This window comes from Hippocampus comes, unplaced genomic scaffold (assembly GCF_001891065.2).
Source record: "Hippocampus comes isolate QL1 unplaced genomic scaffold, H_comes_QL1_v1.1 scaffold63, whole genome shotgun sequence".
NCBI lineage: Eukaryota > Metazoa > Chordata > Actinopteri > Syngnathiformes > Syngnathidae > Hippocampus > Hippocampus comes.
Window position 1 is genome coordinate 970,779 of NW_017805987.1, and position 12,538 is coordinate 983,316.

The window sequence follows — 12,538 nt, forward strand, 5'->3', positions numbered from 1 at the left end:
AGGCTTTCCAAACTGCAATCTACTTTTTATTGTCAAGCAGAGAAAAGGGATTTATATTCCGATCACCGGGATGTCGTTGCGACTCTCAGTCAGGCATTTTATGGATTCGGGGTGAGTGTCTTTTATTTACTTTTTGCTTCAGGGCGAGGAGGCTAGGGACGAGATACAAGGCCATTTATAACTATATGTGAAATACGTGCCAAACAAAGTTTTTTTAATGTATTATGAACATTTATGTTCTATATAAATACGGGGGCCATTTTTATAACAGTTCCAATGAGAGTTTATTAAATGCGGCTAATACAGTTCAACGACCAGCTGATTTTGACACATCGTCCTTTGGAAAATAAACTGAACTCCTTTTAAAAGCGAACAAAGAGCATGGAGTCCGCGTCGTTTGAGGGAGGACAAAAACTGGGGGGCTAACTTTGAGCTACGATCAGAACGCAGTCGATACAGGAAGTGGAATGTAAGTTCGAAGAACGCAGGGTGCCACAATCTGATCAACAAACCCCAAACTTATGCATTCAAAAATCAACATCTCAGTCCGTGTCCCCGCATTTAGCCAGCTATGTCTGCCTTCATGAATTATTTTGGTGGGGGGCGATGACCCCGCCACCGCGGGTGTTTCGGACAGACAAGTCGCTTCCTGCCGTGAGCAGTCCCGGCTGCATCTCAAACAGACAAACTCCGTGACCCCCATGCAGGTAGCTTGCATCCAGTGCTTCCAGCCCCCATACTAATGATGCAAATCGCTGGGAAGAGTTTTATTTGTTCGCCCGCTTTTTTTTCCCCTAAATCGGGTGTTCCGGGTTGAATTAAAAGCCCCAAATTACTCTTGAAATGGAATAAAAATCCTTATTTACACATAATTGGACTGTAAATGACAGGCGCTTCTCTGCAGTATCTTTTTCCATGAGCTGGGGAGAGGGAAAAAAAAAAAATCTAATTTGCATACATTGTCTCTTCTGCTTAATTAAATGCGCCCGGCAGCAGAGCTTTAAAGTGACTTTGCTCGTCAGAGTTTTAATGTCTGGGGATGGGGGGGCGGCATTCTCAATTCATTTCACGGCTCATATTTAGAGACATATTTTAAAGTGTTTGCTTCGTATGGTAGTCGGCGTTCTTAATGGAGAAGAAGACACCTTCTTTCCTGAAGTACACTGCGGTGATTTGTCGTGTAAAAAGCGAACAATCGGCTTTGGAATGATCACGTATAAAGCGCTGGATTTCATTTGGTGGTCTTTTCCGATGTGATTGTCTTCACTTCAAGCGCAAGTCCGAAAAATTACCATGATGAATAAACCAATAAAGTCCACACAGAGCGTCTCCGCAACCCGTTAAGAGTGCAATCAGTGTCTCCGTCCTCGCGTAAAAACAAATAAGAGAGCATGTTGATGTCCCAAACTTGCATTTGGCCAATAAAAAAAAAAAAAAAAGAAAGAAAACGTGATGCCTTCCTCCATGATACTCAATCTCTGTAATTCCCTCACATCGTGTTTGGCTTCCACGTGACCAAATAAGGCTCCACGCTTGTGCACAGAGGGCCGACATCGACATTTACAAATAATTGCCCAATCATGCGAAAGGCAAGCAACGAGGCTCGATTTCCAAAGTCAAATGGAAGAACGCAAGCCTGCCAAACTTCCTGTGGCCGTTAACCGAGCTGCGGTTTGTTTTGCGCAAAAATGATCCTCTTTTTAGTTCGCGTTGCCGGCTCCCCGCTGAAAAATGTCATGATGCGATATTTTAAACTTCGGAATGGATCAAAATGACCTCCTCGCTACCTCTTGAGGCTTTACTTGCCTGTTTAGACAATTATGGGCTCCTCTAGGGGCCCAATGATGGCCACAGTGTGCGCAATTTATGACATCGTAAAAGTCTTTCAGGCCTCATTAGATTAGTTGTATTTCCAATACTACCCGCATAATCATCTATCAGTCTTTTTCTGCAATACAAGCAGAAAACAAACCAAATAAAGGCATTATTGACATGTCTGTCCTTTAAACTAGTGGTTCTCAACCCCCAGGCCGCGGACCGGTACCGGTCCGCGGGTCATTTGGTACCAGGCCGCACAGAAAGAATAAATAAGTTGCTTGAGTTTTATTTATTTCGGACTCTAAAAGATGTTTTATTTTGAAAAATTACCAGATCCTCTGTTACATCCGTCTACAGTATGTCACTCTTGACGCAGGTCAAGGCGCGCTTCTAGGTTACCGATAAAATGAAACCCAGGAGCAAGCAAAATGAGTAAAAAAAAAATCATCTTTGGAAAGTTGCTATAGAAAGGGGAAAAGGCCCAGCTGGGAGACAGAAAAGGAACCAATGACTTTTAAGAAAAATAAGGGTAATTTTAATAAGACAATATCAGGAGTCCGACGTAAAATCCGGATTTATCGCAACGGGACATTCCCACTCTGCGATGGTGAGTCGTATTTTTTCATGCGCTTTGTATTTGTGGTGTGATCTCATTTGGAAGGCACATTTAAATGATATCATATATCATATATGATGTGGCCGTATTTAAAAAAATGTTGGGGACCGTTGCTTTAAACCACACGGGTATTTCTCCCATACTATTTGCGCCCAAGTCAATCGTCGGGCTCTCACCTGAGCCAGCATGGCTCTCCGATCAGGGTCGCTGTAGAGAGGCAGGTAGTTGTGCAGTATCCGTAGGCTGTGTTGTTTGAAGATGGCCGTGACGTACATGAACGACTCCGCCGTCGACACGGGCTTGTTGAAGAAAGCGTACACAAAAAGCACGCCTTCCTCTGACGTCGTACCTGCGAGCGCAGAAACAAAACAAAATCCCGTGTCAGGATCGCGCAGCGCGATAATAAGAAGGAAAGGGAATTCGGTGCCCGGAATCCGTAATGAGCCGTGTGTGTGTGTGTGTGTGTGTGTGTGTGTGTGTGTGAGTCTTACCCAGCAGCACCGGTTTCCCTTTGTGCCAGTGGCCTTTCTGGAAGGCGGTGACCGGCTGCTCCTTGATGAGCTCGCCGTCGATAAAGGGGCCCCAAGTCTCGAACGCCTCCATAAACCTCAACGGGTTCACCAGCCTGGAAACTGGCATCACAGAATTGACAGTTATCTCCAACCCCCCAAAAAATAAAATAAAATAAAATACAACCTGAAGGGACTTGACACCAGACTTTCAAAAGGTCAGACAGGAAACACACTCTTGATAAATCGCCTTCTGATTTTTTGTTTTTGAGTCTCAGGGCTAGCACAGCTCAGAAAAATATACTATAGCACTAAAAACCGAATAGCTCCTTTCAAGGTTCCTCCTAAGAGTTATTTTGCTTTGCGGGATGCCATCAATCAAGATAAAAACGTGTGTTTTTTTTTTTTTTTTGGTCATAAACTCGCCGGCGCCTCTTATGTAACGGTCGAGTGTGCAAAGTGTGGGCCGCCGCCGCCGCCGCTGTTGCTGTTGTGCGCTGCCCTACTTGTTTTCATCTGCGCTTCCAGGACGGCCTGTGGCGTGAGCGACAGCAGGCAGACGATGTCGCCGACGGAACAATTGCTCAGTTTTGCAAACTCCTTTCCGATCGTCACGGCGTCGCGTCTGAGGGGAGAAAGTGAGTGGAAATTGAATGATGAGGATGATGATCATCTAAACGACCATAAGAAACTGGAAGTACTGTACAGTCATTTGGAATGCGAAGGTGCCTGTGACTTTTTGAAACATTTCTAACAAGTGTATGCGACTATGGAAAGAGAAAATAGTTTTTTGGGGTTTTTTTTTAAACATGAGAAAGCGATTCCGCGTGGGAGAGATGACTCACCTGGTCTTGAGAGGAATGGAGAAAGGCAAGCTCTGCAGAATGGCCTGTTTGAACAGAGCCTTGCTGCTTTGGATCATCAGGTGGAGACTCACGGACTGAGCCCCGGCGCTCTCTCCGAATATCGTCACCTGACACGAAAGCCCCTCAGTACTTTTGACACTCGCGATGACCGCCGTCGAAGCGCGTGTCAATAATCACGGTTGGGAATTCAGTTATTTTGAACAGAATTCAGCTTTTTACAGTAGCTATCCAAATTTGAGATTATTCTTTTTTTTTTATTATTATTATTATTAATTATTATTATTATTTCATTGTCTCTCTTGATGTGCCCAGTGCTGGAGTTGATTTCACATAAGCAGCTCGGACAGCTGGGATTGATATTTTTTTAAAAAAGCGACAGCTCCCTCTAGTGGTACATAAAAGAATCACTACTACCGTTCATGCTGCTATTAAACGGATGATTACTTGCCTTGCTGGAGTCACCTCCAAACATCGCAATGTTCTCCTGGACCGGCCATTTGCAAAATTACTTTCACATAGCACCCGGTCATGTGTTCTACCCCAAAAGCCCTTTTCACAGAATGACTCACACACACATGCACATTATGTATTCTCATTCAGGCTCAAATACAGTATCAATAAACATTATTTTCATGGTTTAACTCATTCACTCCCAAAGACGTTTTTAAACGTCTTTTCAGACTTGGTCTAGAATTGGCTGGCACTGAATGAGTTTTTTAATGATTCTCCCTGTGAGATTTCCTCACCTAATCTGTACTCCAGGGCGACGACGATCGTTTGGGTGAAGTTGCTCATGAAGCGGCCGTCGTAGAGCGGCTTGGAAGCCGAACCGGCGATGAAATCCCCACCGTGGATCCACACCATCACGGGAAGCGGACTGCTCGGCGGCGAGCTGAAGTTCACATCCCGGGGGACGAAGATGTTGAGATAGAGACAGTCCTCGCTGACCTGAGCGGGACATATGATTAAAGTCGATTACGATATGCAGCCTAACGATTAGCAACATTTTGTCTGTATGTTTTGGGGATGCGGAAGGAAGTCGGAGAAAATCCACGAGAACATACAATGCCATCACTGACGCAGACGTGGTAACCACTACTTCAATATACAGTCTCATACCATACTTTTAAATGTGTCACAGTATAATATGTGTCGATTCTTACATTTCTTGGACATTCGGCAGCAATTGGTCCTCTGCACTCCTGCACGCACGGTAACCTGGGGAAGGTGGCATCATAAACCCCCTTCCAAGGACTCACAGGTCTGGGTGGCTTCCAGCGGTAAGCCCCAACCGGAGGGTCTGAATATGGTATTCCATAAAATATCTGGGCTTTATCTGCTGTTAGCCCCTTGATTCGCCCGTTTTTGGTCAACACCACAGGTCCAGGAGTCCCATCGTTGTCCTTCTTGACTGGTTTGTCTTCTCTTTCTTTTGTGACCGAGAGGGCCTCCGGCTTTTCCCAAGCGAGGGAATTTATCCCAAAGTCTGTGTTGAGAATGAATGGATCATCCCTCACCAAGAGTCCGGCGTCGATTCCTCTCAGGAAGCTGACAAGGTCGATCTCCTCATCATTTTTTGTTGCCTCTCCAGTGGACGGCACCGAGCAAAGTGTGCACAACAACAGCAAACATTTCCAGCTCTCCATATTTGCTAAATAACACGTATATTTCCACAACACAATCAGCTCAGATCATGATGAGACAAATCACCCTACCAGCCTGGCTGCCTCTCGACGGCCTTGTGACTCCAATTATTTGACAAGACTAATCTGACAAAAGTGCTCTTCACTGGACCCCGCAGACCTAAATGCAAGCACTGTAATGCTGCAATCTGATTGAGGACACATCGCCTTTACTTTACCTAATGTAATTAGTTAGCACGCACTGGAAACTAGCACACTTTATGAATCCGTGTATCAATCATCTGTGTTTATTCGTTCTAAAAAAAAAAAAAACGGAAAGTAAAAAAATACAAAAGGACTTGTTTTGACAAAATTCGTTCCAAAAACGAATAAAGACTCGTTTTCCGAGTTCCGATTTCGTGTACCAATGAAAAAAGGAAAAAAAAAGCCCAAAAGAAATAACGGGCAATTTGGACGGTACTGAACTATGTTACAAGTCAGTTGAAAGCTGCAACTACATATCCGGCTCTTGCAACTTGCGGTAGATGACAATAGCTGAAGTACAGGAAACGTACAAATCTCCTGTTTTCTGTTTCTTCCCCATTTTACATTTTACACACAATCGGAAAACGAGTTCTAATGAGTTTTTTTTTAATCTGGTTTTTTTTTTGTTTGTTTTTTTTTTTTTTGGAACTTTCTTTTTTTTAACTTTCCCCTTTATTTTTAAAAACGAATATACACGGACTCATCAGTTTCTATATTGCTTATCCTCATTCGGGTCACGGGTGATTTGGAGCCAACCCAGCTAACTTTAGACAAGACCTATCGTTGCTCTTTGTATTTTAGTTCCCATTTAATGTTCCGTTTCCCCTGTAAAAGGCTCTTTCAGTTATGTTTTTATACTTTGTTTTTTACAAAAGTACTGCTTGTATGCCCTGAATTGCACGCCTACATTTGGGTGAACACTGACATCTACAGGCCAATGTAGGAACTACTTGGAAGGCCAAAACGATACGCTCCAGTTGGCACACACACAAACGTCATGGGAACATGCGATATGTCGGCAAAAAAATGTATAAAACATACATTTCTACATAGCTACATACTTATTTACTTGTCTACATTCTTTTTATAATTCTAAACAATACCCAACGACGACTACTTAACTTCCTGATTCCAAGCGGACGTGAGCTGACGTCATCACCCACCTGTCACTCATTAGTGGCCTGTCTTTTTCCAGCAAAGCCTACTTTTTTACCGAACGAAAACGCGTTTTCCTTGCTGGAATTACGAAGAAAAATGTAAGAAAACACAAATCAACAAATGTAAAATTTTCTGTCTTATTAACTCTGTTTTTATTTCCAGGAATTCCTTTGAGTTTCCAGTCGTACTTTTCATACTGTTCGCTCAAGCCATCTCATTAGGTGAGAATGGCGCCGCTTTCGAATTTCTTTTAAGGTGTTGTGATATCCATAAAGAAACATGTTTTTTTTATTTTTTGATTTCTTGAACAGGACGCACTGGTGACGTTTCTTTCTCCATTTGTTGGATGGACTTAAGTAATCCTCTGGAAAGGTCATTTTGTTTTTCCTTAAGTGCACCCGTGTCTGTTCTCTGCTCCCTGATTTCATGCGAACAAAAACGTGAATTATATTTGATCTAATTTGCTTTCTAATTGATGTGCTTTCAGTGCTGTCGATTTAACTTGACGCCTCCCTTGTCAATGGTTCTCAAACTTTTGCGCCTAGTGCACATTGACATAAAACACTCTCCAAATACCACCATCATGGCCAACAGTAAAATGTGTAAAGCATTCATGAAAGAAACAGAACACAGTCAAATGGATTAAATATAAACTGTAATTAAAGTTGTTAAAACCGCACTTCAATATTAACTTGTTTGTATTCTCCTAAAAAAGTTAAATACAACTGAATGCTGCTTTAGAATTTTATTTTATTTTTTTTGCATACCAGTCGAGGGGGCTTGCAAAGCACGAGTGTGTTGAGTAATGTACCACAAATTGACCACCACTCGTCTGTGTTTAAGCAAAAAAAAAAAAAAAAAAAAGGCAACCCATCTGTACATTTCAAAAATCCAAGGTCATTGAAAAAAAAAAAATGGACCGCCTGAACTCAGCGGGTAACATGACTTCTTGTTTCACAGTTATGGCAACCTGTGGCTAAATGGCACCGCTTTAAAAAACCTCTGGACAAATGGAGAAATGGTGTCCTTGACCGTACCTCCATCTGTAGAAAACAACGTGACGCTTGAATATGGAAGCACTTTACACTCGTGGACTTTAACAGTTTCCCCGGGTAAACACACTATAAGTCTTTATTTCTTCATGACATTTATCCATTAATTACAGCAGATTCTCAAACATTGCTCTTTGTTTTTTAAGGGACCAAACAAATCAAAGTCAGCGGCCGACAGAAACCCAAGAAACATCCAATAAGTGCAACACAGGTGCTGGAAAATATGCCCCCCAAAAAAAATGATGATTTTGAAGCTATTTTCCTAACCTTATCACCCTTGTTTGTAGAGCATCTTGGATTTGTTGGATCCCACGGAGGCGTTCCCATGTGAAAATGGCACGCTGTTCTTCTTTCAGGCTGAAAACTTCTTCCTTGCTTTTGGTAAGAACATACAAGTACATGCTTTGTGCGCTTCAAATGCAACTATTTAACAATTAATAGACAGCTATCATTTGTTTGATCTTTGTCTTCATTCCAGGCCACTCGTCGCGGTATCCTGTCAAAGTGGAGGCCCGATCGTCCACCACGTTGCTGTTGTCGTGGACGGTGGGCCGACCAGCCCCTGTCGGGACCACCCACAATGTGACCCTGTACCGTGCCGACCGGGGGATCTATAACATGCTCAGCAGGAACACAATCGCTGACAATCGCTATCGCATCCCTTCCCTGAACTCCTGTACTCTATATGTGATATGCGTGGACCCCGAGGCCAATTTCCTTGTCACCTGCCTCTCGACTTTAACTGGTCAGTGTGGAAGTGTCTTTTAAGAATCGTCCTCCACCCACCTGGTTTGGCGATAACCATTCTGCAATTTGGCTATGAAATAAAAAGTACCGCACAATATTTTTGATATCTTTTTCCCCCCATCAGATCCCGACATTCCCCGAGACTTTCGGATCCGCTCGTGGAACAGCAGCAGCCTATCTTTAAGCTGGGACTTCCCAGAGAACCTCTTGTTCTCTCACTTCCTCCTCACGGCCTTCCATCTCAACGGGACGGACCACGTCATGGAGGAGGTGCCCGTCTGGCTCGCAGGGGATGACTTTGTTTTTACCCTGTCCGGCCTGCAGCCTTGCAGCAAGGTTAAGTTTGGCCTGCAGACGGTTTGCCAAGCAGGGATTGAGACCCACTACAGTGAAATGATCCGTAACGGTGGAAATACCGGTAAGCTCTACGTTCTGTCACCGTTACGCTCTCAAGTGAGAAACTTGACACCTAAGTTGAACCCGATGATGTCACGCAGCTCACTCCAGCATCAAGGCCTTGCGTCAGACATCGTTCGGCTCCGACAACTACACGCTGAGCTGGGAGGTGAGCGACGCCTCCTCCGTTTCCAGGTTCGGCGTCTACCACGAGGACACGCTGCAGGGCACGACGCTCGCGACCAACTACGTGGTGGACGGACTGCTACCGTGCCGCCTTTACCGCGCCAGAGTGGATGCGCTGTGTGGAGATGGCGTGCTGATGAGCACCGCGACGCTTCCAGTGCACACGGGTACTCGAAATACTGTCAAAAGCTGCATTCTAAGGACAAATCGATTAAAAAAAAAAATCATACCGATCCTGCATTGTCTGAATTTCCAGGACCCCGCGGTGTGTTAGAACTGCGGTACCGCACCAATGACTCTGTAGCCTTGTGGATTCCCGGCACACCCAGTTCAGCCCTGTCGTTTTCATACGAACTCTCCCTGGAGAATGGCAGCGCCCTCCAAATGGACACTTTGACAGAGTCAGAGCTGCGACTGCCGGGACTGGCAGCCGGGAAGACGTACGTCCTCGAGCTGTGGGAGCAGTGCGACGGCCGGTGGGAGTCGGAACGTACGGCGTTGTGCTTCACGGTTGACAATTCGACATATGGCTTCCTCGTGAGGGGCGTGGGACTCGACTCCATCAATGAAGACCGAGGTCCGACTCCAAAATGTACCCCGAGTGACATGTTTGGCTCGCTGCTGATGGCCGCTTTTTTTCGTTTTTCTGCCGCAGCTGAAGAAATTTATGCGTGTTTGCCTCGCTGCTGATGGCCGCTTTTTCGTTTTTCTGCCGCAGCTGAAGAAATTTATGTGCTCAGAATGGTCGTGCCGGGTTCGCCTCCCGATGATCTGGAGGACGAAATGGCCGAGGCGACGACCACCCTGGTGGAGAGTATTCAAAAATTGGTCAGACGCCGCAGCTTCCTGCATCGCTGACATTGTTTTCGTGAATACATTCAGTTCAGTTTTTGATGCATCACGTGAATATCGTTGTTGAATGAAATGGCCCTACTACCTATTTGGGGCATCCATTTTGTGCCCCCACAGCTGTTGGACCTGTTGAGTGATGTCCGTCCACCGATCCGCGTGGAGGTGGTCGGTATGGAACCTGCGTTCGAAGTGAACAAAACGCAGGTTCACGTGATGCTTTTCGACGCGTCCCACCAAGACGACAACATGCCCCTGCCGGTTCAGTTTCACGCGGATTATATCGAGTCCCTGGACAACGCTGACGTCTCTGTTCGAGATGGACTCGTCTACTGGCACGGTAGGAGAGGAGCGAATTGCGTCAAATCGGCTCATTGTCTTGCATCTCATGGAATCGTTTGTCGTCTCAGGTCCAGATCTTTGCGCGTCGTCCAACCGCGCCTTGTGTCCGCAGAACTCCCAATGCGTCAACACGCTGGGTTCATTCCACTGCGCGTGCAATTTGGGCTATTATGACGTGAGCGCTGTGCTTCAGGCACCGGTGCCCTCCTACCCGCTCTGCAATGGTAATGGAAATCATTTCTGTGTCGAATGTTCGTTTTTTTTTTTTTGTTTTTTTTTAAATGCTATTTTACTCTCTGCATCGTGGAGAAATAACGTCAAACTTGGCTTACCATAGCAAGGCATTAGCCACAAATTTAAATCTGACCTTTAAAAGGAAAGGAAGTGCGGTTGCTCTCCAGTTGAGTCACCCCCATTCCAAAGTCCGATCATTTCTGTCTGCTGCTGACCAATACAAAGCACGCCTGTCTTCACAGAGAAAGGCATTTTCAGCCAGTGTCTGGAGAAAGTGATGACCGGCGGCGTGGCGAAACCCTACCTGACTGCGTACATCGGCGGGAAGGTGGAAGTGGTGCTGAACAACGCCACCTGCGAAGTGGAGGAAACCGAAACGTTGTTCCACTTCCGCACTCCCCGACACGGCTCTGAATGTGGGACGAAGAGGCGGGTGAGTGACCGGAATTGCCCGCGGCTCGAAAACATTCCAGGGTGATCGACGGAGGCTGGATTTCCGTTTGAGTTACCCCAGTTGTGCAAAAAAATAAAATAAAATTGGCAAACACCGTATGTAAAATAACTTTGTGTTCTCCCAGGTGAACAAAACCCACATTGAGTTCCAAAACACCCTCGCAGTCTCCTTGACCAAGGAAGAAGCCATCAGCCGCAGGGATCTGAAAGTGATCTGGAAGTGCGTCTACCCTCTGCATTATATTCGCAACGCCCACGTGAGCATCGATTTGAAATGGTGAGTCACGTTTGACATTGAAGCGCTTAGTTTCCCCACACACTAAATTGCTGGCATTTGAGAAACAAAAAGGCTGCTGGAGGGGGGCTGGGAGGGAGGTTTCTTGTTACTATGACAACCAGATCAGCACGAGAGCAGGTTATAATGCGTAGACTACTCACGGTTGCTAAATTTAGCAACAGCTCTAATTTTAATTTGATCTGCGTCCAGACATTTTTTTTTTTTTTGGTTTTTCAAGATGCGCTCACCTGTTTTTTTTTTTTTTTTTTTTTTTTTTCTCCTTCTCCCCTTGTAGGTTCAACGCTTACTCCCTGGTGGAGTTCAACACCTCCCTGCAGCTCGGCCTGACCATGGACCTCTTCAGCGACAAGTCCTTCCGCAGCAGTTATCGCGAATTCGCCAGCATGGACCCAGAGGACACGTTGTACTTCGAGGTTGCGCTGGACGGCAACGCCTCTTTTGCCTCCAACGTCCTGCTGCATGTGGAGACCTGCTGGGCCACGGAGACCAGTGACCCACAGAATGAAGTTCAGGGCATTTTCCTTGAAGACGGGTGAGGGAATTGAACCCCCCCCCAAGATGGCCGATGTACAATCACTTTTATTTGTTCCGCTTAGATGTCCCATCGACCACACGTTCCGATGGCTGTCTGTGAACGGCGTGGCTCAGAAAAGCAGATTCGCCATGCAAATGTTCCACATGCCTGAGGAAATGCCCCTTTATTTTCACTGCCTGGCCGGCATATGTGGAATTGAAGAAAACTGTACAAAGGTAATGCTGCTTGGTCACCGTACTAGTTGGAGCTGTCATTCAACAAATGGGCGAGACGTTTTCTGATCGGTCGATTGGCATCATCGGACACTGTCTGCAATTATTGGATCCATAATTGTGAAAACGACATAAAATCGAACATTGTCAGTTTTAAGGTCACAACAAATAGTGAGGCATCTTAATTACAAAGAAAAAATATGTTCCGTAAATAGAATTACACAGGTGAAAGTGAAAAATATTTTTATCTTTGGCCAGGCAGATATTTTCTTGAGATTTAGCACTTATCGCCTGAAGCTCCTTTCTCCAGATTTTCAGAACTAGTTTCTTTGCAGGACATTTTCGCCCAATTCTGTTGCATCATTTATTTATTTATTGTCCCCCCCCCCCCCCCCCCCCCCCCCCCCGAAAAAATATGTTCCGTAAATAGAATTACACAGGTGAAAGTGAAAAATATTTTTATCTTTGGCCAGGCAGATATTTTCTTGAGATTTAGCACTTATCGCCTGAAGCTCCTTTCTCCAGATTTTCAGAACTAGTTTCTTTGCAGGACATTTTCGCCCAATTCTGTTGCATCATTTATTTATTTATTGTCCCCCC

The 12,538-nt window shown here is 45.2% G+C and overlaps 2 protein-coding genes across 2 annotated transcripts in view; one reads left to right on the plus strand and one right to left on the minus strand.

The window, feature by feature from the left end:
- LOC109528831 (cAMP-regulated D2 protein) overlaps positions 1-6,036 on the minus strand; it is a 7,572-nt gene extending 1,536 nt beyond the window's left edge. The window contains 7 exon segments of the mRNA XM_019891842.1: positions 2,611-2,783; positions 2,926-3,066; positions 3,450-3,568; positions 3,789-3,916; positions 4,258-4,344; positions 4,512-4,757; positions 4,973-6,036. Coding sequence (XP_019747401.1) covers positions 2,611-2,783; positions 2,926-3,066; positions 3,450-3,568; positions 3,789-3,916; positions 4,258-4,344; positions 4,512-4,757; positions 4,973-5,455 — 1,377 coding nt within the window. The 5' untranslated portion in view covers positions 5,456-6,036.
- A 531-nt stretch (positions 6,037-6,567) lies between these two features.
- Positions 6,568-12,538, plus strand: part of LOC109528804 (uromodulin-like 1) — a 9,755-nt gene continuing 3,784 nt past the window's right edge. The window contains exons 1-17 of the mRNA XM_019891784.1: positions 6,568-6,732; positions 6,797-6,855; positions 6,946-7,006; positions 7,595-7,746; positions 7,833-7,897; positions 7,974-8,067; positions 8,165-8,431; positions 8,558-8,851; positions 8,931-9,182; positions 9,272-9,592; positions 9,734-9,843; positions 9,985-10,204; positions 10,275-10,430; positions 10,683-10,873; positions 11,019-11,170; positions 11,466-11,723; positions 11,788-11,941. Coding sequence (XP_019747343.1) covers positions 6,731-6,732; positions 6,797-6,855; positions 6,946-7,006; positions 7,595-7,746; positions 7,833-7,897; positions 7,974-8,067; positions 8,165-8,431; positions 8,558-8,851; positions 8,931-9,182; positions 9,272-9,592; positions 9,734-9,843; positions 9,985-10,204; positions 10,275-10,430; positions 10,683-10,873; positions 11,019-11,170; positions 11,466-11,723; positions 11,788-11,941 — 2,808 coding nt within the window. The 5' untranslated portion in view covers positions 6,568-6,730. The remainder of the gene's footprint in view (positions 6,733-6,796; positions 6,856-6,945; positions 7,007-7,594; positions 7,747-7,832; positions 7,898-7,973; positions 8,068-8,164; positions 8,432-8,557; positions 8,852-8,930; positions 9,183-9,271; positions 9,593-9,733; positions 9,844-9,984; positions 10,205-10,274; positions 10,431-10,682; positions 10,874-11,018; positions 11,171-11,465; positions 11,724-11,787; positions 11,942-12,538) is intronic.